Here is a 26,955-nt window from a genome sequence, read left to right on the forward strand (position 1 = left end):
TAATTATAATTACAGTTACAATTACTCTCTCCCTCCCTGATTGTTTTGATTCACTCAGCATAAAAACGGAATGCAGTATCTTCATAGGCAATTAGTGCAAATGTATAGTTTTGCATTTATTTGCCTTGTTCCAGTCACTGAGGATAGGAATGTGTTTTCAGTCCTCCATTTTTGTAAGGGTGGGAGTCATTACTGTGAATAAAGACCCCTGTCAAGCTTACAGAACCACTCAGTTTTCCCTTTGGCCCATTTTAATTTGCACACTCCCCAAGCATATAAACAAATAGTCGCTCCCTGCTTCCTTAAAAGAATTGGCGCACAGGTCATTTAAAGTTAAAAAGGTTAAAAAAAGGTAGAGGGCCCCTGGATGGTTAAGTCCAGTCAAAGGCAACTATGGGGTGTGGCATTCATCTCGCTTTTCAGGCCAAGGGAGCCGGTATTTGTCCTCAGATTTAAAGTAACTGCATTCAGAAATAACAAACCATGGTTGATTAAGAGAGAGAGCCTTGGGTTCACATGCTGCTCTGCCACTTTTGCCACCCTTCATGTACCAGGTGAGAAGTTTGAAATCCTCCATTTGTTGTTTCCCCCCAAATCCTTGTTATGCCTGTATATGGGAAATTAGTTTGTGCAAACCATGGTTAGTTTATTATACTTTAAAGTACCAGGTACTTATATGCTAACTTTCATTTCAGGGCAAAGCCTTAAGTCAGCCCCAAATCCATTTATATAAAATACAAATTAAACATTCTAATAACAATGAATGAAAACAGCAAAAGTTTGCAGCAGTTTGACACACAACTCTCAAATTCTTTTAGATGGCATCTTTCACAACCAGGATATAAAACCACTGGTGGGGATTTGTTTGAATGTTTACACATAAAATTTGTTGTTGTTACCTCAACATCAACACATTGATACAGTATTTTGCCATTGCATTTGGAAAAGAAACAATTGGCAAACAGTGGCCACTGGGGAAAAGGCAGTTATATACAGGTGAAAGGACAAGTTGTGCTTTGAAGGTGGAATTATGGCAATTTGTACTTGAATGAAAGAAGAAATTGAAACGAAGTGGGAAAATAACTGGGCCTATTAGCTTAATGACAGTTGGGCTGAGGGCAGTAATGCATTCCGATTATGTACCTCAAAGGGGCTCACACCAACACCTCATATGTTAAAAGCACATGTTATCGGGTTGTGGGGTCATGCAGGCCAGCCCTGTCCCTATCTCTTGATGTGTGTGCACTGGCTATGTCCCACTGGGCATATGGTCAGCTGCTATGTGAATTGGCCCTAGGTTCATTAGGCCTGGACAACATATTGATCCATCGCCCAGGACCTGTATGAGGGCCAAATCACCATGGTTGCTTCACTCGGTGGTATATTGCGGGTGAAACTGCCCCTGCTGAGTCCCTCTGCCACCAGTGCTCCACCTGTCTACCTTACTAGTATCAGACCAAGCCATTAAGGTGCCTTAAATAGGAAGCATCTAATCTCAGGCACTTCGTTGTTGGGTAGTTTGTTGATTTTTTTCCTAATAGGAGGCAGAGACAGCAATGAAAAGGAAGGAGTGTGAAGGGAGAAACAAGGCTGATGGATGGGTACACATATCAGCCAGTTAAGTTGAAAAGGCTGGTTTGCAGTGCTAGGAACCTTTTTTATTATGTCTTTCTCCCTCAATTCATTGCTATCTGCTTTGTTTTGCTGACCTATTTGATACAAATTACACTACCACAAAATTACATGGGATCCTCTTGAGTTAATGGGGTTTTGCATACTAAACTGATACTCCTGTAATCAGTACATTGTAGCAGTGAACTCTATGCAACGTATCAAGTGCCCATTCATTAGCTATTATTAAATACTGTATTCAGTTTGTATCAAAACCTCTAATTTAAAATACCTTTTGTGAAAAGGAGAGAGAGAGAGAGAGAGAGAGAGAGAGAGGCAGGCCGTCTGTAGAATTTTATTCAGTGTTTCTGCGTCTGCGATAAGATCATTTTTCCTTGGTTAGCGAAAATTGGAAAATAGAACTATCCTCATAATTGAAGAAAAATACCATACTAGATAAAAAGCTTCTACTTCTTTGAAGAAGTGAGGTTATGAACGTGGGTTTGTTCTTCCATTAGCTGTAAATAGAAGGGCATTGAAATTGCCTCCAGCCTGAAGGGAAGATGACAGACTGTTTAAAATATATATATCATAAAAATGCTGAGGATTTCCAAAGGTTTTAAGAAGGTGTGTCTCTAGAATTACAGAAGGCAGGGCACAATCTGATTCATGTCTGATTAGAACTAAGCCCTATTGAGTTCAACCTTGTATAGGACTACAGGTTTAGTTTAGGTGTTGCAAAACCCAGCGATTCGCAAAGCTATGTAAAGAGTTCTTTCAAAGACTTATAACTAGATTTGCATTTTTTGCTTAGAAGTAATCCCCATTAAGGTCACTGGGATTTAATTCTGAATGGAAACACATACAGTATGTGGTACCCAGTGAAGTATTTCTACTAACTCGAGGATCTATGCTTGCTCAATGGAATGTCTCCTCCCTCTCCTCTGCCTGTGCGCCTCTGGAGGATTGGGGGAATACCCATAACAGATTTAGGGGGGCACACAAGGAGAGGGGAAGTTTCATTGTACAGACAAAAGTCCTTGCCCTAGTAGGAGAACTTTCTTTGCTACTGCCAGTAGTATCAAACTGCATGAATAGGAATTATGGAACCATCGTTTTGCGTATTGTCCCCATGTTCCTTTTTAGGTCTTTGACCAATACTGTGTAATTTATAAACTGTCTGATGTTTGTGAAATTTATTTGTATCAGAAATATTAGCTCCTATATAGAACAATAGCAGGCAGTAGCTCAGAGCCTCACCATTTTCCAGGTTGTGCAAAATTTATAGGTCAGAATGCCCAGAAACTTTTCCCCAGTATTAGTTTCTGCTGTGGAACCAAATGTCTTAAGTGTGAATTTACGCAACCACAAACAAGGAAAAGGCTCAAATCATGAGAAGTATCTTTTTCCTTTGCAGGATTAACTGCAGGACTCACCATACTTGCCACATCACATTGTTTATGCCCTCCCACAGCCTATACATTGGGGACGGGGCATGCCTGTAGAGGAAAAGCCTGCTGAATGCACATAGGCTCTTCCTGTGATTTATAACTCCATGTGATCATGCAACAGTGAGGGTGGAACCTGCAAGCACAGCCCCAGTAATGCATATTGTATTCACGTGAGGAGGACATGACTGAATATGGCAGGGGTTCCCCAACTGCTTGTGGTCCGTGGCATGTTCATAAGAACATAAGTTAAAATCATACAGCTTCTTGCACAGCACAATACAATTGCTATGACAAGCAGATAAAGCATTGTGTGGTCCACCAAGACCCTCAGCAATTTTCAAGTGGAGCATGGGGGATGGGGGAGTTGGGGAACAACTAGACCAGGACTTATGTAACTATACACAGAGGTGGCGTTTTAAATTTGTAGAAATCAGCCTCAGACTTTGATACTATGGAGGAATCAGATGCACTGGATATTTCTATGATATGGAGAGTAGGTTGGTAGAGTGTACTGTGTTGGGGTAAAAAGGCTGTACTGTGTTGAGGTAAAAAAGCATGTAGTGGTTCCATGTTGATGCTAACTTGCTGTAAGTTTAGTGCTCCACTACGTGGCAGCTTTGTAGTGTTGTGGTCATTGTGGGTTGATTTCTAAACAAGGCTACATCGCCATATGGCCAAACCATACTGGGTTGTATACCTGCCATATCAGTCTGTATGAATCGACCGGTTATATCTCCAGTGAAAGGAAATTTAAAAGAAATTTTGGTTAACAATGCTTATATTTTATTCAGAACCAGATTGAATAGAACTCAATTTTATATTATTTTGCTTTGATACTTTTCAAAGAACAGAGGGAGGAGGGAATAGAAATCTGAAGTCAAAATGTATTTTCTTATTAGCTGCCTTTCTCTTTTGTGTTTCATATTGAGTAACAGCCAGGCATTATTTAGTTTCATTAAATCTCCTTTAAAATTAGTGCTCAGTCATGTAAGTTGTAATAGGGGTTATATAATCACTTGCCTTGGTATTTCTTTGCAGTATGACCTAGATTTCTCCATGAAAAATACACACCTGTATTTGCTCCTTTTTACATTTAATTTATTAAAAGCAAATCATAAGGGATTTCAGAATGCATCTTTCTTGTGAATGGTTTTCTAGGTGGCATTTTAAGCTATCAAAAGGCAGTGGAATACATGAATGCACCACTGTGTTCTTCATATTTACTTAATTGAGCAAACATTAGAATTTCATAAGCTTGGTGTTTTACGGTAATAGAATAAGGACTTTAAAAAAGTAGAGGAGCATATAATGAAATGTTTGCAGCTAAAGCCTCGCTCTCTCAAATATATTTATTTGAAATGTGTCTGGGGAAATAAATATTAAAATTCTTAGCCAAACTATAGCCCACCATTAATATTTGTCAGTTTTAACTTTTGCAATACAAGATGGCAGCTTGCATATACAATCCTCTGTTTTTCATGTGTAAAGCTATATTTGTATCATCAACCCATTAGAGAGTGGCAAATGTAACATATTTATTGAATGTGTTATGCAGTTAACCCTGGTTCAAATATAGAAAAAGCAAACTGTTGTCTGCCTTTGGATCCTCATAGGTAGAGCTGCCAAGAGATTTATCTGAGCTTGGTACATTGTATATAGATTAGGCTGTACCAAAACCTGCCATCTATTGACAAGTGCTTTAAATGCTATCTGTCTCCTCTTCCTATAGACATAGAGCTCCCAAATCTTAAGAATTGAGGTAGGACTAGATATAAATATTTGCCATAAGTTGCTGTATATCCTTTTCTTTTTTTATTTTGTTTACATTTACCCATGAGGGATTACTTGTGCAGCCTGATTCTATCTGTTGTTTTCTGAGATCTGTGTGAAACAATTTCAAAGGCTTGCTCTCATTAAGTGTAGGATTGTAACATAATTTAAACTGTCACAAGCCCTAGATTTCTGCAACTGACAGGTTGGCATGGTTTATCCAAAATTCCCCTTCCCCTGCCTACATTTTGTATTGCACCTCCCCCCCAAAAAACCAAAGGGGAGGTTTTTGCAGTGAAGATTGATGGAAGCCTACTTTGGATTTGAACCATAGGTTTAAAGATGCCTTGCGCCCATGCTAGGGTTCTGATCTGGATCAGAAATCCTGCATTAGAAATGTGAAATTTGCTATCTAAGGCGGAACTACATCATTAAGGTCATATTTATTTTGACCCTCAGAGAAGATGGCTTTTGGATATCATGTTAAAGTAATTATATTTCAGCATTGCCTTTGTACATTGCTGAAATATATTTTGTGTTTATCCTTACAGAACTGAATAGTGAAAAGGCATTGCAATGATATTACAATGTTTCAGCAAATGTAAAATCATTTAATAAATAAGTGTTGGACTTTCCCCATGATTTATATTTGCAGTTGCTAAAACTAGTTGTTGAGCAAATGTATAATAGCTATTCTAAGACTACTGCCTGTCAATATCTGACTACAGATGGCACCATGAATCATAGCTTGAAGAAAGAAAATGTTAGACGCTATGCCAGAGTTGCTAGGAGAATTTCTGGGCACAGTGTACCACATGTGCTGCTAAATTTTAGAACAGTATCAGCATGCATTCTGGCTGAAAAATTTCAGTGGTAGAAGAAAAATCACACTCAAAAGACCAGTAAAAGGAAGATAACGCTAGCGTGGTCTGTATTATCAAGGACAGAAGATGAAATTACATTCAGCCAGATAGCCTGTTGAAAGCATCCAAAAGGTAATGCTCAGCAAGAGAACAGATCAAGCAAGAGAATTAGAACTGCACAGCAGAAATAATTTGATTGGGGGAAGGGTGATTATGTAAACTGTGCCTCTGACACTTGATGTTAATCAAATTGTTAATACCTTTCATTCCTCTGCATAATAAGCATGTACAAAGTTACATGACCATGCCAAGTCAAATATTTTAAAACTGTATATAATAACTGTATATAAACTGTGTGTGTATTTGCAATGATGTAATTGGACTGTTTGAAGAGCAGATTTTGCATGGTGAAGCAGGCTGTTTAGTGTTGAAGATGCAAAGTAGTGTTGCTCAACAGCAGTGAGATATTCTGGACCAGCATATAAATGTTATTATATTTGCCCTTCATAACCAAAATCTGTATAAATTAATGTATGAGGACAAAATTGTAGACTACTCTTGTTCTGAATACTGTGGGGCAACTTTGCAAACACTTTTACATATAGTTGCCACTTAAGAAAAATGTAATTATCAATTACTTGGTTGATTCTCAGATATTTCTTGTTTGTTTTAGTTAAATATGCCATTAATATATTATGTCAGTTGCTAAATATGAACCAAACAATAATTCATGCTGTTTGCAAAATATTTTACAAGTGAAGATTTTAACCTTTTAATAGTCCAAAATTGCAGTTTTAAAATGTAGATAGAAGCTAAGTCTAACAATCTTACAACAACTATGTTTAAGGTAGTAAATGGGTTGAGCAAATGTTAGTTGCTTTCCTTAGAAGATTGTGTCAAGTGAAACTAGGTATGCATTTTGAATTAACATAGTCTAGAAGTTCATGTACACAATAAGATACAGATAAAGATAGGAGATAAAATTAACAGATGCAAGTTGAACTTTTATTTCTGAAATGAAAGTTTGGCTTATGAAATCACATGAACCTTACAAGCAGCTTTGTCATAATTTAACTTGGTAACACTGTCTGGCTCTGCTAGGGTTGCTCAGCCTGGAAAAAGAGGCTTGGAGAATGTCATGGTGTTATTCGCAAACACTGTCAATCTGAACCCTTAAAAGGGGGTCTTTGTCATTTAGGGCCCCTTCTTAATGGGGTCTTTGTCATTTAGGGCCCCTTCTTAATGGCAACTGGAACTGCTGCAGCTTGACAGCTTCCTGAAACATCAAACATCCTGAGCTATGTAGCAGGAGCCTAGCCTTCCCCCTATACCAGCATTGTACTGGTTTTTGGAAGCAGGAGGTGTGAGGAGCATCCATAACATGGACTCCTCCATGTTGCATTGGCTTCTCTGGTATCCAGTGCTTTTATGTATATGTCAAAGAGACTGGGAGATAGAATTGAACCATTGAGAAACTATATAGTACAACTTTTAGAATCAGGAAAAGCAACCTCCCAGCACCAACTTTTGAAATCTGTGGCCCAGAAAGAAGCAGAACCACTGCAAAAACCGAGTTCCAACATCTAAACAAGAAAGGTGGTCTAGAAGAATACCATAGTCCCTTGTATTGCAAGCCAATGAAAGGTCCAGGAGTTTTAACAGGGTCACATTCCTGCTGTCCTTTTTCTGGCAGAGTTCCAGCAGGTCTAAGGCAGTTCATGCTCAAAGGTCAGGTTGGAAACAAGTTTGAAATGCATCCAGATACTTGGGAAATAATTGCAAAAAGTTTTCATGTAACCAATCATTCTTGTCTTTTATCATCTGTTCAGTAATCTGAACCGCCTCCACAAATTCTGGAGTTCAATGGAAACCAGCCAGAGATTACTGTTTAGTACTAGGTTTAACATACCACCATTCTACATGTCCTTAACTTTCACGGTATATAGTGATTTTATATCTATCTATCTATCATCTATCACACAATTCATAAAACTCAGTCCCCATTGAATTTCTGAAGCGCTACTTTTAAATGATACTGTCATTTATCTTGAATAACTTCACATTCCCTATGAATGAAACCTTTATCAAAATATATTTTGCCTGACATTTTATTATACCACATTGTATGGGGTTGTGGTCTTTTAACTTGGTCAGGCCTAGGTTTACATGAATTAGAAGTGTTTCTGAGCACAATTCAAAGTATTGGTGCTGACCTTTAAAGCCATAAATGGCCTCGGCCCAGTATACCTAAAGGAGCATCTCCACCCCTATCATTCAGCCCAGACACTGAGGTCCAGCTCTGAGGGCCTTCTGGTAGTTCCCTCTCTGCAAGAAATGAGGTTACAGGGAACCAGGCAGAGGGCCTTATCGGTGGTGGCGCTCACCCTGTGGAACGCCCTCCCGACAGATGTCAAGGAAATGAACAACTATCTGACATTTAGAAGACACCTGAAGGCAGCCCTGTTTAGGGAAGTTTTTACTGTTTGATGTTCTATTTATTGTGCTTTTAATTCTGTTGGGAGCCGCCCAGAGTGGCTGGGGAAACCCAGCCAGATGGACAGGGTATAAATAATAAATTTTATTTATTTATTTATTTATTTATTTATTTATTTATTTATTTCCCACAATCGATCCTATCCACTGTTGGACAAGATGATTGTGTTTTTTCATTTTGTTTGGAAATTCTGTCATGAGGAATATAGATAGGCCCCTGGGTCCTGTTTATTGCATTTATTCTTTAACCAAAAATCAAGACAAACTTGGCATCATAATTGGTAGGGCGTCCTGAGACACAGAGTACAGGACTCGTGTACCTTTAAGAGCAGGGCAGCTGAGGAATAGGCACAGCTTTTCACTTCTCTATGTGACAAACTGAACCTGCTAAAATTCCCTGTGCTACATACTGCCTCAGTTTATATGTAACACGAAGCTAAACCATGGTAGTGTGAATGCCTTGGGTTTTCAGAGAGGAGATTGCGGTTTATGTGCTTCTCACCTGCTACTCACTCCAGGGGCTCATGGTTTGCATATTGCAGACAAACCATCAACCAAGGTTGGGATGACATAGCAAGTCAAACCATGACTTAACCCCTGACTTAATCTACGGGACCGCCTGTCCTGGTATGTCCCACAGAGGAACTTACGGTCTTCAAACAAAAACATCTTGGAGGTCCCAGGCCACAGACAGGTTAGGCTGGTCTCAACCAGAGCCAGGGCTTTTTCGGCTGTGGCTCCAATCTGGTGGAAGGCTCTGTCACAAGAGACTAGGGCCCTGCGGGACTTGACATCTTTCCGCAGGGCCTGCAAGACAGAGCTGTTCCACCAGGCCTTTGGCCAGGGCACAGCCTGACTCCCTCCTTTGGCAGTCCTCACAGAACTCTAGCCCAATGGTTGCCATTAATCTGATATGAATTAATTTTATAATGAAATGATTTTAGAATGTTTTATCATTTTACTGTTGTTAGCCGCTCTGAGCCTGGCTTTGGCTGGGGAGGGTGGGATATTAATTATTATTATTATTATTATTATTATTATTATTATTATTAACCCAGTAGTGGCAGGACCAGGGGAGGAATATAGCAACCATGATCTCTCTGGGAACACTTGCATTTGTTCTAAGCCATAGTTTGGCTTAACTTTATGTGTGAACCTGGTGAGTGTGTTGGTTCAAATCATCTGAACAAAACAACCCAGAAAGTTTTCTTTTTTAAAAAAAAAAAACACCTACATTTTCCTGTTTCATCAAACCATTTGTTTGTATCCTGGCTTCTTCTGAATGGATTAACTTAACCATACTTTCCTGATCTGTATGAAATGGGAAAGTATAGTTAATGAAATACTTATTGGGTTCATGTGAAGCAAAAGAGTGAAGAGGCTGCATACATGGCCGCAAGCCTCATTCATATCTTAAATTTTATGAAGCCAAGATATGATCATCTGTGATTTAAAAAGTACAGTACTGTCTGGTCACTCAAAGCAAAGCTGTATGGAATCTCATCATGTGCTTCCTTACCAATCACCCTAGAAATGGGACATCATGCTCTTATGTAATATTTTAGCTCTAAAATGGGGGGGGGGGGTTCCCTGAATTTAAGAACATTTTTATATTACGAAGAATTATATTTTCCAAAATAATTGAGCCATAGGTATGTGTTATTTATTTTCATGCATCAAACATGCATACATTGGCATTAAAATGATATGGAATTATGGAAGGCTGCACTACTAGATGGGTTTATTTTACTTTGACTTCTTCTACACCAGCTACAGAGATTTGAAACACAGAATGATTTCAGTGATCACCAAACAATACCCAATTTGTATCTTGAAACTGTTCTTCTTACAAGAGATCTGATAATGGATACCACTTAAGATTTGTGGCATTCTACTGTATTATTATAATCAGCACCCATGGCATTGAGCTCGTTTTACAATACACAGTACAATTGCATACAGCTGGGTCTTAGCAGGTTTTAGACTTTATTAAACCATACAGTACAGAAATATGCTTACTCTGCTTTCTCATGCCTCAAAGGAAAAAAAATGTTTTTATCATAAAATAAACTTCTGCATAATTTCATGCAACTTTATTGCCCATGAGAATAAAAATTAGAATAGAACCAGGAAGAATTGTGATGGAGATGAATTGTCCTCCGCCCCCTGCTCCAAGTAGCAGAGTTCTTCTACCACCAGTTATCCTTTTCCACACTTTGCCCCCCCCTTTTTTTACACAATGTAAGCACAGGTGTGAATGATCCACAGAAGTCTTTTGGGATTCTGGAATGCTAGCAATAATCCCACAATGGTGTGGCGCATGTATGGTACTGAAAAGCACCATTATGATGGTGCCCTAATATCTGGAATGAGAAGCAGGTTTTGCCATTGGTCAACCCTAATACTTCATCCACTCCCCACCTCCCCGGGGTAGTTCAATTGAAGCCATAGCAAAGCAAGATAAAACTACTTGATCTTTCTGTCAGGTAAAAACAGCTCTTCTCTTGGACTGAAATTACTTGGAATTAATTCAAAGGTTGCTGGACTCTAGCTCTCAACAGCCTCAACCAGCGTGGCCAAAAGTCAGGATTCATGAAAGTTCAGCAACATTTATTTGTTTATAAATATAAATAGTATCTCATCCTGTAGGTTCCCAAGGTGGTAAATGCACACAATAGACCCATTAGAATTAAGTCAAACACAATCAAATCACATTAAGTTAATAATAAAAAATAGTAGCAGCAGCATAAAAGATAGCCAGACCAACACACAGCCCTCTCCTCGATGCCTGTATGAATAAGGTTTCTAAGCAGTCTTTTAAAAGCCATCAGTGAGGGGTAGCATAGGGAAGGAGTTCCACAAATGGGCTTACCGAAAGAAGGTCCTATCCCATTCTATCACATATCAAGGTATGCTTGCAGATATGACCACGGGACTTGCATATTACAGGATCCAACCTCAAGTAATTGGGTCCTAAGTAATTTAGGGCTTTGTATGTTAAAGTCAACATCCAGCAGGTCCATCAGAATGGAGAGGTATGGCCTCCTCACAAGTTAATTGAGAAAACATGGACCTAAAGGACAAGTAGGCAAAAGGAGGAGGCATGAATAAAAAGGCAGAGGAGCTCAAATATGGATGAATTGAAAGGGAGGGCTCTGAAGAACCTGCATGGTGTTTAAGGTCGAGAGGACCTGTATGCACTGGGGTTATGGGGCATGTGGGGAGATTGGAATCCTTAAAAGGCCAAGGGCAGAGTTGCTTAATGAAGTGGACCAGGTAAGGAGTGGGCTGAAAACTGTAAGTAGAAATACAGTCATACTTTGAGTTAAATGTGCTTCAGGTTGAGCGTTTTCGGGTTGCATTCTGCGGTGACCCAGAAGTAACGGAACACATTACTTCCGGGTTTCACCACTTGCGCATGAGCAGATGGTCAAAATGATGTCACGCGCATGCACGGAAGCGGCAAATCGTGACCCACGCACTCACAGACGTGGGTTGTGTTTGCTTCTGCATGCGAACGGGGCTCCGGAACGGATCCCTTTCGTATCCAGAGGTACCACTGTATGGAGTTTTAAGAGCTTTAATGAAAACTAAGTAGCCAATTATTTGGCCGCAGGCTCCTAATATTCGAGACATAATTAAATTACAAAAGAATGCCAGCTTTTCCAAAGGTATCTCTAAGCTACACAGGCAGTGAACTGATTGTGTTAAAGTATTGCATTTTTTATTATGCATAGTGCTTTTTAATGTTTTGTCATAAAGTGTGGAAATATTTTTCCTTTTTTGCTGTTACACCTTGACACCATGTTTCAGCCACATTCAGATAAATTGAGCTGAGACTGACGGTTCCTTTGGAAATGAGCTGCTGTCAAGATCAGGAGGGAGCTGTTACTGTTCTTCCATTTTAATGCTTGAGCAGTATTAATGAAAATGTCTCTCTCTGGAGCTATAAAACATATTTACCTTTTTGTGTGTGGAGGAGATTTACTGCTTCACATCAAATATTCTGTCATTTAAAAAATGTGTCTTAGATTTAATAGCTGTAACTCTTCAGTGTTTGAGTTCTGACTGTTAAGACTGAGAGGTTGTGTTGCTTAAAATAATGACCGCTCCACGCTTAAAACGGGGGGCACCCTTTGCGTGGACGCGTTAAGCCCCTAGATCTGGAGCGGCTCCAACAGCATAGGCTTGGTTTGCCTTCCCTCAGGTGGGATACCTGGAGGTCTCCGCCTACCTCAGTCAGTTGTCCAATCCCACCTGGGGGAAGCGTTGTCAAGGAGACCAGGCCAGGTAGGGGAGGGATTACCTGCCCACACAATAGAGGGAGGATCTTACCTGGGAATCCTCACTTGGCTCCAGAGATTCTCCCACCCTACCCACCCTCAGTTAATGTTTTATTTGCAGGTTAACTTTTATTCACAGGTATGCGGGCGCTGCTACGTTAAGGTCGCTGTTAAAGGGCCGGAAAGGAATTTCCTTGCATTGGCAGGTTTCGCCTTTCCCGTAGCAAAACGTCACAACTTTGGCGGTATCAGGCCTTGGGCGGAATCCTTTAGTCCATCTTCCTCTTTGCGGCGGCGATACCAGGGTTCCCCGTTAAAGGGGTTTCTGAAGGGAGGCTTTGACCGTACACCGAAAGGTCATCATTGCTCTCCCCTGCGGCGGCGGCGTAACGGGGGCGGCTATCTCTGCTTGAACATATGTTCTCCAGAGCCGGCCCATCCCCCCCCCACACACTGGATAACCCTGATGCTCCCTAGGTCCCCGGCTGGGGACTGGGGAGGGAGAACGCCCAATGCCTGAGCCAAGGTCTACCCACATTTGAAATTTAATAAAGTTGTGGCCAATTTAATCCCATAGCACGTTGTCATGAGTCGTTATTTCACATGACGGAGGGGACCGCGCGGGATCTGGGGACTCCGCCTGTCCACGCAAATTGTTGTCCTTGGATGAGCATAAGTTGATGATGAGCCCATACCCCTTATCTCTAAATGAACATTACAGTATTTGAACTTACATGAATGGAGCCTGCCAGAAACAGCCTGAATTAAGACAGATGTTTATTTTTCCAAGCTCCATTGCTACAGAGAGCTTTAAGAAATAATCATATATTTCTTAAAATTATGGCGCATTCATTGCTAAAGGGCAGGTTCAGAAATACTTACACTGATTGGCTGCTTATCTTATTGAGGTTAATGAGTGTATTTGTGGAAGAGAGTCCTATTTAGCTTCACTACATGTATAAAACTATTACCGTGGAGAGAATCATAACAATGTCAGTTGCAGTGGGTATTGCCAAATCACTCGTTCTCTTTTTTTTAAGAAGATATTTATTAAAGTTTTCAAGATATTACAAAATGAAAAAAGAAAAAAGAAAAATACAAAATAAAAAACAGTTAAAAACAACTCAATCTTTCCATTACTTATTTTTCATTAGCTTGTTTCCCAGACCTCCTCGCGCCTCCCTTTTTTGTATTCCGGTTCAGTTTGTTAGTTCAGCAAATCCTTCCCCTCTTTGTTTATCCTAGTCTATAATCTTAAAATATTGTAACATTAAATTTTTACCTATTAGTAATCCATTTTTCATATTCCCTTATAGTATTACAGCTAAAAACCACTTAATTTCTATCCAACATCATTCTAACATTCATTAATTTTACAATATTTCTGTAAATAGTCTTTAAACTTTTTCCAATCTTCTTCCACCGACTCTTCTCCCTGGTCTCGGATTCTGCCAGTCATTTCCGCCAATTCCATATAGTCCATCACCTTTATCTGCCATTCTTCCAGGGTGGGTAAATCTTGTGTCTTCCAGTACTTTGCAATAAGTATTCTTGCTGCTGTTGTGGCGTACATAAAGAAAGTTCTATCCTTCTTTGACACCAATTGGCCGACTATGCCCAGGAAAAAGGCCTCTGGTTTCTTCAGGAAGGTATATTTAAATACCTTTTTCATTTCATTATATATCATCTCCCAGAAAGCCTTAATCCTTGGGCACGTCCACCAAAGGTGAAAGAATGTACCTTCAGTTTCTTTACATTTCCAACATTTATTGTCGGGCAAATGATAGATTTTTGCAAGCTTGACTGGTGTCATGTACCACCTGTATATCATTTTCATAATATTCTCTCTTAAAGCATTACATGCCGTAAACTTCATACCTGTGGTCCATAACTGTTCCCAGTCAGCCATCATAATGTTATATCCAACATCTTGTGCCCATTTAATCATAGCAGATTTCACAGTTTCATCCTGAGTATTCCATTTCAACAGCAAGTTATACATCCTTGACAAAATCTTAGTTTTGGGATCCAACAGTTCTGTTTCCAATTTTGATTTTTCCACCTGGGCCAAATCACTCGTTCTCTCTGTACCTTAGCACACTATATGATGTTTATCTGTGAATTAAGTGCACAGTACTGCAGGAAATGGTACACATATAAAATAGAGCATTTAACTCTTGAACATGACAAGTTTTGTTTCTTAGAATTGCAAAGGCAATGCTCTTCTTTTGCTAGATATCATAGTTAAAAAGTGACAATCAGGTAAGAGTACCTTGAATAAATTTTCAGCGGTGAGGCAGATTAGACATGTAGGAAGGTTAGCACACAGTCGTAAAGAGGTGACTAAAATAAATATGAAACCCCACCCCCCAATCACCCTCATTTACTCAATCAAAGTCACTATCAGAATTTACTCAGAAATTACTGTGGGGGGAATTCAACGTTGTAATATGGCAGTTCTTCCACTAGGGCAATCCCCTAACAGAAAATCTCTCTTCTCTCACCACATGCCGTTCCAGGGACTCTCCCAGCCCCCAAGCCAATTTGGAGAGCAAGCCCCCAGCCCCCAATTTGGGTGGGGGAGCAAGGGGGAAACCCTCTGCACAAGCAGAAGCCTTTGTGCAGGGATTTATTAGTTGAATCCTGCCACGTGCATTAACATTTTTGCAGGTTTCCCTTCCCTTTGGCGGTGGGTCTGTTCTAAGGACATAAGAACAGCCCTGATGCCTCCGGCCAGGGACTTGTCTAGCCTAGTAATTTCTGCTGTAGCCATCGAGATGCCTATGGGAAGTCCTCAAGTAGGACATGAGGGAAATAGCTCTCTCCCACTGCTGTTCCCTAGCAAGCTGGTATTCAAAGGCATGCTGCATCTGTTCCTGAAGGTAGTATGCAGTCCTTAATAATCTTATCTTTGAGGAATTTGTCTAATCCCTTTTAAAAGCTGTCTGGGTTGGTGGTCATCACCACATCTTACAGTAATGAATTCCATAGTTCCAACTATTCACAGTCTGTCCTAAATCTTCCAGCATTTGGTTTACTTGGATGAGCCCAGGTTCTACTATTATTTATATGACAGGAAGTATAGCTTTTTAAAGTCCACTTCCTTCACAACATGCATAACTACGCTGCCCACACATTATGTCTCCCTTTCTTGTTTCCTTCCCCCTCTAAACTAAGAGTGCTCAAATAATGGTAACAGGGGGGTTGTTTCTGTCCCTTGATCATTTCAGTTGCTCTTTACAGTACCTTTCCCAACTCTAAAATATACTTTTTGTGATACAGTAACCAGATCTATACACAAAATTCCAGGTGTGGGTGCACCATAGATTTGCACCTCAGGTTTACAATATTGACTAATGATCCCTAACATGGAATTCACCTTTTTAACAGTTGCTGGACTCTGAATCAATGTTTTCATTGTGCTAAACATCACAACCCCAAGTTCTCCTTCCTGGTCAGTCACTGCCAGCTCAGACCCCATTACTGTATATACATCATGCATCACTTTACATTTAACATTGATCCACATTAGTCATGTTGTTCCCTATTCTCTCAGTTTGGAGTGCCTTGCAATCCCTTTTTTGATTTTGCTCCCTTAATAATTTGTCATTACTAGTAAACATGCCACTTCAGTGCTCAGCCCTAAGCCTAGATCATTTACTAAGAAGTTAAAAAGCGTTGGTTCCAATCCAGATTCCTGGGGAAATAGAGATTCTTACATTCATTCATCCATTATAAGGGCAATCCATTTAGTCCTCCTATCTGGTTTTTAACTGATTAATATTATAGCCTTCATTAGATGAAGATGCTGCAGTCTTCCTAATTTAGCTTGAAAGTCCATGTTGTATAACCTAAGAGTACTAGGTGACTTTGGGTCAGTCACTCTCTCTTCTCTAACCTGCCTTACAGGAACTCCTTAAAGCAAAGACAGGTTAAGGAATAATGTTTGCAGGTATTTGCAGAGCCAATTACAATTTCCATCTTGCCATGTGAACACACATTTAACTGCCTTGACATTGACTCCCTTTTATTTATTCATCTGATTGCCACTTTTTGTCCCAAAGGGCCATTAAAGCATCATACAACATATGAAATACAGTATAATCAATACAAATACAACACAGCAGAAAAGCTTTTCAAACTGAACAGCTTAAAAGCGGTAAATTTTATGATTATTTTACAAATATTCGAGTGGGGAGCATTGTGGCATTTGCAACAGAGATAATCATACGGTATGACAGAGAACATGCTTTTAGGGTGCTGTAGGTTCCGGGTTCAGTTACTGGTATCATAAGTTAAAAAGAAGATCAGGAAGTAGCTGATTTGTCCAGTTAAGATGGGCAAATAGTCTGACCTGGTATAAAGCAGTTTTCAGTGTCCCTACTGTCAAAAACACCTGATTGATCACAATATTTTGCATCAGAACCCAACCAAGTAAATTTCTGCAAAATCTTAATAAGGCCTCCTCCAGTGAATTTTCTTTTATTTTGTTTGTGTATTGTAATCCATTACTTTTTTGTCTGTTGATGGAAGAATATGTCAATATTTGGAGGTGTTGGTGCCAACTGTGCTTCTACCGATTCTGTGGCCAAAAAACTATTTCTATGAATCACCATTGGGCAACATGAGTCCTATGATGTTAAAATATGCATTTATGGAAAATCCAAGGCATCTGTTTTACAGCCAGCATGCGTATGAACTGTATGTGAAAGTTTAAAAATAAGCATCAGCAAGGATGTTATATAGGGGAAAGTATCTACTAAATATTTCTCTGTATCTGCTACTAGAATTTTAATCACATATGGGACATAAAATTTAACCCCAAAATCTTAAATACACTGTGTTCTCTCATCTTTTAGGTGGCAATAATTGCTGGAAATTTTGAGCTCGCTGAATATATCAAGAATCACAAGGAAACTGATATAGGTATGTAATAAATATATATATATCAGCATGTAAATTATGACTTCTAATCAATAAAGTTACTATATTCAATTATAAGCAAAGAACATATGAATGAATGAATAAATTTATTACGGTCATAGACCAGAAGAAAAGAAAAAGAACATAAAAGGCAGCAATAATTTACAAGGGAATGATGGTGTCAATTAAAAGTTGTAAAATTATACATAAAAACAATACACATATACACACACACCCACACACACACACATATACATACTCATATATGCACTACAGTATATGTATGGGCTTAAAAAAGGGGGGGGGCTTATCCAGGGGTCAGATCTTTTACTTTTTTACAGCTAATGCCCTCCGCTTGATCGCGGCCGCAGAAAACTTGGCCACTTTCAGTGTTACTTCTGGGTTTTTATCTCCTAGTAGGATTTTCAGCCGCTGAGATTCAGATCGACCTGGAAATTTCTGAACGATAGGGGAGATAAACAGTAACCTGATATCCCCGTAAAGGTCGCAGTGTAACAGCACATGTGAAGCCGTTTCCACCTCCTTCAGACCACATGGGCAAACTCGTTCAGCATAGGGTGTGCCCTCGTATCTGCCCTTTAGTAAGGCAGATGGCAATACATCAAATCTGGTAAGGGTAAACGCCCGCCTATATTTTGCGATTTGTAGGTCCAGCAAATATGGGGTTAGATTGAACCCTTTTCCATAATCTTGGATAGCTGGATATTTATCTATCTTGCTCATATGGTCCTGAAGCTCTACATCTCCTATTCGCTGGCTCACCATCATTTTAGCCTTTTCAAAGCCTGAGGCTATGAGTTCTTGTGGGGAAAGCCCCAGGCCCCTCAATTTTTCATAAAGCGACAATCTCCATTTAGACTGGAACGGGTCTAGTAGAGTCAATGGAGCCACTCCCACTGGGAAAAATATGAGTTTTAGCCAGAAGTGAATCTTCAGGATCCATATCCTGGCATTAATAGGGAGTTGGCCTACCTCCAGCCTAATGGCAGTGTTAGAGACACAGGTAGGTAAGCAAAGAACATACATACATACTCATAGATGATTGTGACCAGTGGAGATACCAGATGTTTCCATTTTGTACATTTTGTAGTAACAATGGGTAATAATATCTAATGTTAACCATACTCAGAAAAGGCCTATTTAAAAAAGTGGACTTGTCCCTTGATTTTAATTTATCTACTCTGAGTATGGCTAAAGACTTTCTTCTTTCATTGGATATCCTCAATTATCAGCTGAAATATAATCTGGGGAGATGCTGTGCCATATTCTGTCATTTAGGGACTACTATAGAGTAGGGCATGGGTTAGAGCCTTCTCTATAGATGTTACACTGAAGAATGCTAAGGACTGCTTTGCTCAGTGTTTACTAAGTGGTAGAGGGGAAATGGCTGAAACATGCTTGTTTCACGAGATCTTTGCAGTTGTATCCATTTCCATGTCATGGAGGTCCATGCTACCCTTATAAGCATGTTTCAACCATTTCCTGTTTTTACAGGAAATGTCCAATATATTACACAGCATCATATGTACACTTATTTTCCTGTGGGGTGGCAGTTATGAGTGCATGCTTCTGGCTCTCAGGGAACATTTGCTTCCATAAAGTCACATTAGCTGACCTTGATGCTCAAAAGGACAGAAAGATATGTAGCTGAGGCCTTTGGGGACATCATAGATCTGCTGCTGGGCTGACAGCCATGCTAGGAGTTAGAAGGGGTAGAACATAAATTCTAGTATTGTTGTTGTTTAGTCATTTAGTCGTGTCCGACTCTTCGTGAGCCCATGGACCAGAACACACCAGGCACTTCTGTCTTCCACTGCCTCCCGCAGTTTGGTCAAACTCATGCTGGTAGCTTCGAGAACACTATCCAACCATCTCGTCCTCTGTCGTCCCCTTCTCCTTGTGCCCTCCATTTTCCCCAACATCAAGGTCTTTTCCAGGGAGTCTTCTCTTCTCATGAGGTGGCCAAAGTATTGGAGCCTCAGCTTCACAATCTGTCCTTCCAGTGAGTACTCAGGGCTGATTTCCTTAAGAATGGAGAGGTTTGATCTTCTTGCTGTCCATGGGACTCTCAAGAGTCTCCTCCAGCACCACAATTCAAAAGCATCAATTCTTCGGCGATCAGCCTTCTTTATGGTCCATCTCTCACTTCCCTACATCACTACTGGGGAAACCACAGCTTTTACTATATGGACCTTTGTTGGCAAGGTGATGTCTCTGCTTTTTAAGATGCTGTCTAGGTTTGTCATTGCTTTTCTCTTAAGGAGCAGGCGTCTTTTAATTTCGTGGCTGCTGTCACCATCTGCAGTGATCATGGAGCCCAAGAAAGTAAAATATAGTCTGACTGTACTTGGAATTCCATTCACTGGTGATTGCACTTCAGATACACCTCATGAACATTAGGCAGGAACCTCACTATGTACATCTTACGTGGGTGTTTGGTTCCAAGGGTTCCATGTATACATGGAAATGAGGCAGGGGCGGGGCAAGGTCCACTTGGGGCACTGGATCTGGAAGTCAAGAGATGCCCTTGCGGGATCTCACAGGCCATTCCCATGCTGACACCACCATCAGCTCACAGTGTGGTTAGAGTGACCATAAAGACACAAATCTTAAATTAAACATATAAGTTAATATAAACCCTCCCATTGTCCAAATAGGTTCCCACATGAATTGATGTCTCTATACAATATATTTGAATGTAGCCAGGACAGCGAGGTCTAAAACCATTGTGTAATAGACGGTGGGTATTTATCCTTCTGGGCTTTAATACTTACACTTCACCGTAAGGGTTTGCAATCTACATCTGTTTTCCACTTGTTAAGCCTTATACTACAGAGTTAAAAGCAGATGAATACCTGAAAATATCAAGCATTTTGCCAATACAAAATTGATATGAGTAACAACTTCAGACCAAAAGGAATATATCACTGGACAAGCCCTCATCCTATATCTCAAGGAGGTTATTTTTGTGTTTGCATACATCGGGATGCACTGTTAGATTTCCATTCCTTCATTATTTATCCTTTAAAAAAAATTTGTGATCCACCTTTCCACTAAATGGTACTCAAAGTGACTCACAATACAAACAAAATATAATTGTTGGCATCCATCTGTCTCAAAAGACGGTGGAATGCACCTCTGGGAGTGAAGTGAAACCGGTGCTTTAGCAGCACCAAAGTGACTTTCCTGGGGCACAAGTCTGGGCAGTGTGTATGGAGGTCCTGGGCTGCCCAGACAACAAGACCTCCCTCTTGGCCTCGCTCATGTGGTCCAAATGAAAACAGAGCAATATGTTTGGCACCAGCTTGGCTGCAGGAGTTGCCAGAAGAAGGCATACCAGGCGCCATCCAACCATCTTAGGGACTCCACTCTGGATTTGTGTAGGGTTTACTCTCCTGAAGATATCCTGCAAGACACTCAGCAGAGGTTTCCCTTCTCGTAGGTGGGCTACCTTCTCAGGCTGATGAGCCCCATCTACCCCTCACTTCCCTCTACAACACATGCAGTAATTGCCTTCTTGACCATTAGACCCACTATTGGTTTCATCCACTCAATCTGCCAGAGCCTGTTTTTGCATGCAGGGGAAGTCCCTAACTCATCGAGAACCATCGGCCACCTTTGCCTGATTTAGCTGGCCAATCAAAGCCATTTCCAGGGTATGGCCACTGTCACATGCTGACAGCTTCTAGAAGCCACAGGTGTTAGGTAAGTGCAGGGTGCGGACCAAATGTGTTCGCCACCAGAGGTACTATCCCTCCTCTAACATCCCATATACTCCTAAATGCAATAAAACGCAAAGTAAAAAAGATATGTGTCAGGTAAAACCAATAAAAAGAACCACTTAAAACCAGTTTCAACATATATAAAATATTTATGAGTCAAAGGTTTATTTTAATATTATTATATTTGCCTCCTGGAGAAAGTTCATTACAGACAGGACTATCTGAGCCTCCTTTGGAACAAGTCATCAAGACTCTTTCTCAAGTTCTACCCAACGAGCTTCAGATGTTGATGGAACAGACAGAAGGACCTCTCTCAAGATCATAAAACCAGGCTAAGAACTTAAGGGAGAATGTGGTCTTTCAGATAACCTGGCCCCGAATCATGTAGTGCGCTGTGTTTCATAACCACCACTTTGAATTGTGTCTGGAACACGTCTTCAGTATCTGCTGATAATTATCCTCAATCAGTCTTGCATCATAGTCTGTACTGAGGTTTGCTTATACAACAATTAGGTTGTATCCCAGGACACACCTCTCTCTCTCTCTCTCTCTCTCTCTCTCTCTCTCTGTGTGTGTGTGTGTGTGTGTGTGTGTCTGTGTATGTTGTGTCAAAGAAAAACACAACCCTGAGTAGCAGTTCCTTATGCTAAACATTTGCACAACTCGCAGTACCATCCTGCAACAGGGACATAACACCAAGGGGCCTGTTTGAAGGAACTTCTATCCACCCCACCTTTCTCAATGAGCTTCTCCTCTGTGACCTCTTTAGGGTCTCCTTGGGTAAAGAGGTGGAGCTAGGAGATCCCATGAGTGCCCCTCCCATTTTGAGGGGCAAATTACATCTAAATAAGCCCCTTGATTGGGGTATTTCATTACCAGTGCACTTGTTACACCCCATTTCCAGTACTTAATGGGAAAAGGATTGGACTAGAATCCCTTGCCCTATAAGAAATGAATTCTTATATCATTAACACTTGTCAGTTTCATATTTGATCAAATTCTTCATTGGAACGATAAGAGGCAGGGGCAAAAAGATAAAATATTAAGACTGAAAGTCACATTTCAAGGTAATTTATTTTATGACATGATTTGAAAGAACAAGACATCTTTATTGTTTACTGACATTCAGGGAGTGAAAGGTATCCAGTTAATCTGTCACAAATTTCTTTTACACACATTTGTATTTCAAGCATCACACTGAACACAACCTATCACCTTGCATTCTTCAAATCTTACATTCCCAGTAATAAGCTTTTATAAACATTTCTGATATATTGGAGCATTTTCTAAAATAACTGGGCACTGTCAATTGTTGTTGAGATCTGGAAAGATCTTACAGTTCAGTGTCTGTACAATACCATTTTATTTTTGGGCTGAAAACCAACATTGCATCTTTGAACACTGCAAGGCTTTAACAAACTGTCCAGCAGCTAAACCCCATTGATTGACATGTATTTGCCCTCTTCTTACTGCAATTAGTTGCAGCATTTTATTTTTATTTATCTATTTATTTTTATTGAAAACTGAAGGGAAAGCAATGGATTAAAAGCTGTGATGAATAGAAAAGTTAATCCCTGATTGTTTTCATCCAGTCTACAGCTGTCTGCAAGTAAATGAGCACAGAAGGTTTAGAAAGCATTTGCTATACAGCTTTTACTATGGCTTCTATAGGATGGAGATACAAAAAACCAGCAATAATATATATAGGAATCTTGAAGGTCTCTTTAAATACAGCTATGCACATATTAAATATGCTGCGAACTGAGAATCCTTTACTTGGATAACCTATTTTTAAATCTTTTTATTTTGTTTTGCCTTGGCTCTTTGTGGTGAGATGAATTATCAGATGGATTAAATGACATGGGTTGTTCTTCCTCAAGTGAACAAGGTTTGTTTTATCGTTTACCTTCTCCTTCAGCAGCTCTGAAGATAGAAACAAGAGGGGTTTTATTTTTAAATATGAAACACATTGAGGTGGTGGTGTGTGAGTTTTGGGTAGTTGATTAGCAGACTAACTAATACTTGGATACTGTTGCTAGGCTTCAAGTCAGAGTTCTTGTATTCCTCTATAATTATGCAGAGATGTGTATATGTGATGGTTTGTGGGTGTTTTCAAGCATATATTTTTTGTAATTTAATTTTTTCTGTGTGTGTAGATACCAAATGGCTGCTGAGCTTATTCTGTACGTTGTGTGCTTTTAGTATGGCATTTGCTTTGGAATAAAGAAAAGTATGTTGGTTTTCCAGAAATCAGGACAGTCGACATGCTGCATAAAATGAAAAATGCATTTTGTTTATATTTTGAACAAATAGGCAATGGTGTCGTTTATCTCTGTTTGCTTTTCAAGCAGTTATTCTGAAACTGGTGTGATTGAGGTCAATATTGTTGATTCCTGAGCAAGAATTTAAATTAACTGCCATCTGGTTTAATTCTACCATTTATTTCTGGCTTTTTAAAACGCACTGTTCAGCATTGAGGTTTTTTCATTAAAAAAATCAGATTCTTGCAGACTGTTGTATATGTTTCAGTTTAAAAAGCAAACAGCTTTAAGCAAACAAAAACCACAAACACTATAGGAACATTAAATAAAAAGGAATATAAATCCCTGAGACAGTGAGCAGCATGTGTGAGTGGCTCTATTTTTATCTTGCCTTGCTTAATAGAACTAAAAAGGGGAGCAAGAACAAGTATGTATTGTAGCCATGTTCATTCACCGTTTCAGTTATGAGTAATCTTAACCTTTATTCATATTCTACAAATAACTTCTCATGTAAAGTGCATTTTTAAAATAATACTAACCAGAATAATAGTCCTGAAATCTTCATGGTTTTATGTTTAGTGCAAGATGTTATGAATCTAAAAACTTGTCAGTTTTGTCATATGTGGTTTTTTAAGGATAATCTTTTCCAACTTCTATTTTGAGCCCAGGAGTACCTACCCCCCCCCCCAAAGTAACATCCATAGGCAAGTACAACCTCAATATCTAAAATCAGTTCTATGTATTTCAATAGAGTACATGAATGTTTCCAGTTATGCATCAATATAATTATAAATGCATGCAATTTATTTGGCGTGTCAAAACATACATGTTAGGTAGCCAAGCTGGAAATTAGATATTTGTTCTTATTTTTCATAGTAACATTTAGGATTTGAGAAAGGTGCCAAAGTTCCTCTGCATTGTTCACAGCCTGTATCATTTATGCTTTGTTTATTATATTTTGATCGTTCCCTTCTTTTGAGCAGCTCAGGGTGGTGTTCATTCTCCTCCCACATTTTATCTTCCCAATAATCTTTTGAGGTAAGTTAGGCACGGTGAGAGTCATTGATCCAAAACCATCCAGTAAGGAGGGATTTTAACATGGGTCTTTCTGGTCCGTCACCAAACCATACTGACTATCACGTTTTACAACATACTCTATGAATTAAGTCGTTACCTTTTTGGCACTTGAGGCAAACCACAAAATGCCCCTACTTTGGCCAGAGAAGACTGGGTGAGTGAAGATTTATATCAGTCTGCTTCTTTGGAGGTCTTTAAGCAGAGGCTTGACAACCATATGTCAGGAGTGCTCTGATGGTGTTTCCTGCTTGGCAGGGGGTTGGACTCAATGGCCCTTGTGGTCTCTTCCAACTCTATGATTCTATGATTCTATTATTCTATTCTAGGAACAAGGGCAGGGGAATCAAATCAATCTTGCCTGGCAGTTGAAGTGGGACTCAAAAGAAAATTGCAGAAGGGAAAGGGGCCCATTCTGAATCATGCTGGGCGGGGCAGGAGACGACCAGCAGGGCCTCCTATTTGCTGAGAGGCTGCAGTAGAGGCAGCATTGGGGGAGCACTGCCAAGGAGGTAGCAGGTCCAGCTTCCAAGGAGTATGCCACAAACATTGCTGCTACCGTGGCAGTGGCTACAGCAGCCAGTGATGCCTTCTTTGGAGGCTTCATCTGCTTCCTCTGTGGATCCTGCCACCTGAGGTGGTTGCCTCACCTTATCTCAGGGTTGGGCTGGCCCTGACTCTTTAGATGCAGCCATGGGCACTGCAGCTTCCACACTTGTTACCTCTGACCTTTCTCTCCTCACAGAACCCTGTCAAGGGGAGGGATGGTCAATTCCTTTGGTCATGGGAGAGTTGGCATGCTTAGGGTTACAGTCAAATGAGATGTGACATGATAACTCCATCAAGTTTAAACGTGGGCTTGTCCCACTTATTGAGTGGCGTCCAGTTGAGTGGCACAGCTGAGGAAGAGCAGGTCCATAATTTTGAGATCCTCCAGAATCTTCTGTTGTCTTCTGAGGCATACGTAGCCTCAGTCATGTGGAGTAACCTCGTAATTAAATTATTGTAACGTGCTTTACGTGGGGCTAACTTTGAAGACTTTTCAGGAACTACAGCTGGTGGCAGAATATGATTGCCTTATTTCTGATAGGCTTAATGCAAGCTGATCATATAACACCGATCCTGGCACAGCTACGCTGGCGGCCTATACATTTCCAAGCTCATTCAGCATGCTGGTATTGACCTATAAAGCTCTGTACAGCTCATAACCACAATATCTTTTCAAGCATCTCTCCTGCTGTAAACCTACCTGGGCATTTTGGTCTTAATATGAGATTCTCCCCTGAGGAAAGTCAACAAGGGAGAGGGCATTTTCAGCTATGGTTCCCCCATGGTGGAATGCTTTCCCTTGGGAGGCTTGCTTGGCACCATCATTAACATCATTTTTGGTGCCAGGTAAAATCTACAGTACATATGATCACTTCTTAAGCACATTCAACTTGTGCAATTTCACCTATATGTATTTGAAAGCTGACTGATTGAAATCCTTCAAGTTATATGTGGCACTGGCATGTTGAGAGAACCTTGCTTGAGAAGCAAGGCAGAGAGCTTAAAAACTCTTCGCGCCAGATTTTCCCAGATCAAAAAGAGCTTTTAAACTCTATATTGCTTTCCAAGCAATGTTCTCTTTTCTTGCTTGGCCTGGAATGCTCCTGTGAGATATTTGAGGAACTTGCGTGTTCCCGTGAGATCTCGTGAGAACATTCTGGGGCTTATGGAGGCAGCACACTGGTTCTGGAAGCCCTGGGATGCCCTGGGGGGGGGGGTTTCCAAAGGCTTGAGTACACATGGAACCCTTGGAAGCAAATGCTGTGTAAGATGTGGTTATACTGTATTTGATGGATTATATAAACTGTACTCTTGTTTATTGATGAAACGTTTTCTGCGGCTTACGTTTTCTTCCATCTTCTAGGTTTATTTTATAGGTTTTCTAATGGTTTTATTGTAAAGCATTGGCTGGTTTTATGCAATGCCTTTGGATTTTATTTTCTGGGTTAGTTGTGTAGAGACTTTAAAAAATATATTTAAATGACTAGCAGTGCAAATAAATAATGTTACGGTGTCCCCCATTTTATCTCCTTGCAGCTCCTCTGTCCAGACACTCCTCCCAGTAAGAGTTACTGGAAGTAATGTCTTGTGCTCTATAGACCCTTTTATCTCTCTACCTTATGCAGATCATATCTCAGGATCTGCTCTTACCTTGCTGGTTTCACCAACATTTTCTAATTAGATCATCAGCAAGTCAGTCTTGTAGCTGGCTGCTTTACTTTCTCAATGTAGAGCTTTGGCCAAAATTAAATAAGGATTTTCAGAAGCATTCTTTTTCTTAGTGCCTTTGTTAGATTCGGTTATTGTTACTTCTTACTATATATGTGCCTTAGATTAATGATAGAATAATACAGTGCTGAAGCACACACACACACACACACACACACACACACACACACACACTACTGGAAAGAATTGAGCAAGAGGGATTTCTG

The 26,955-nt window shown here is 40.1% G+C and overlaps 1 protein-coding gene across 7 annotated transcripts in view; it reads left to right on the forward strand.

The window, feature by feature from the left end:
* SHANK2 (SH3 and multiple ankyrin repeat domains 2) overlaps positions 1–26,955 on the forward strand; it is a 330,576-nt gene that overhangs the window by 68,334 nt on the left and 235,287 nt on the right. For all 7 annotated transcript variants that reach the window (XM_083462298.1, XM_083462291.1, XM_083462296.1 and 4 more), the window contains exon 10: positions 17,331–17,397. In XM_083462298.1, the coding sequence (XP_083318424.1) occupies positions 17,331–17,397 (67 nt within the window). The remainder of the gene's footprint in view (positions 1–17,330; positions 17,398–26,955) is intronic.

The sequence above is a fragment of the Podarcis liolepis genome (assembly GCF_965112155.1).
Source record: "Podarcis liolepis genome assembly, chromosome: 1".
In the NCBI taxonomy this organism is placed as follows: Eukaryota; Metazoa; Chordata; class Lepidosauria; order Squamata; family Lacertidae; genus Podarcis; species Podarcis liolepis.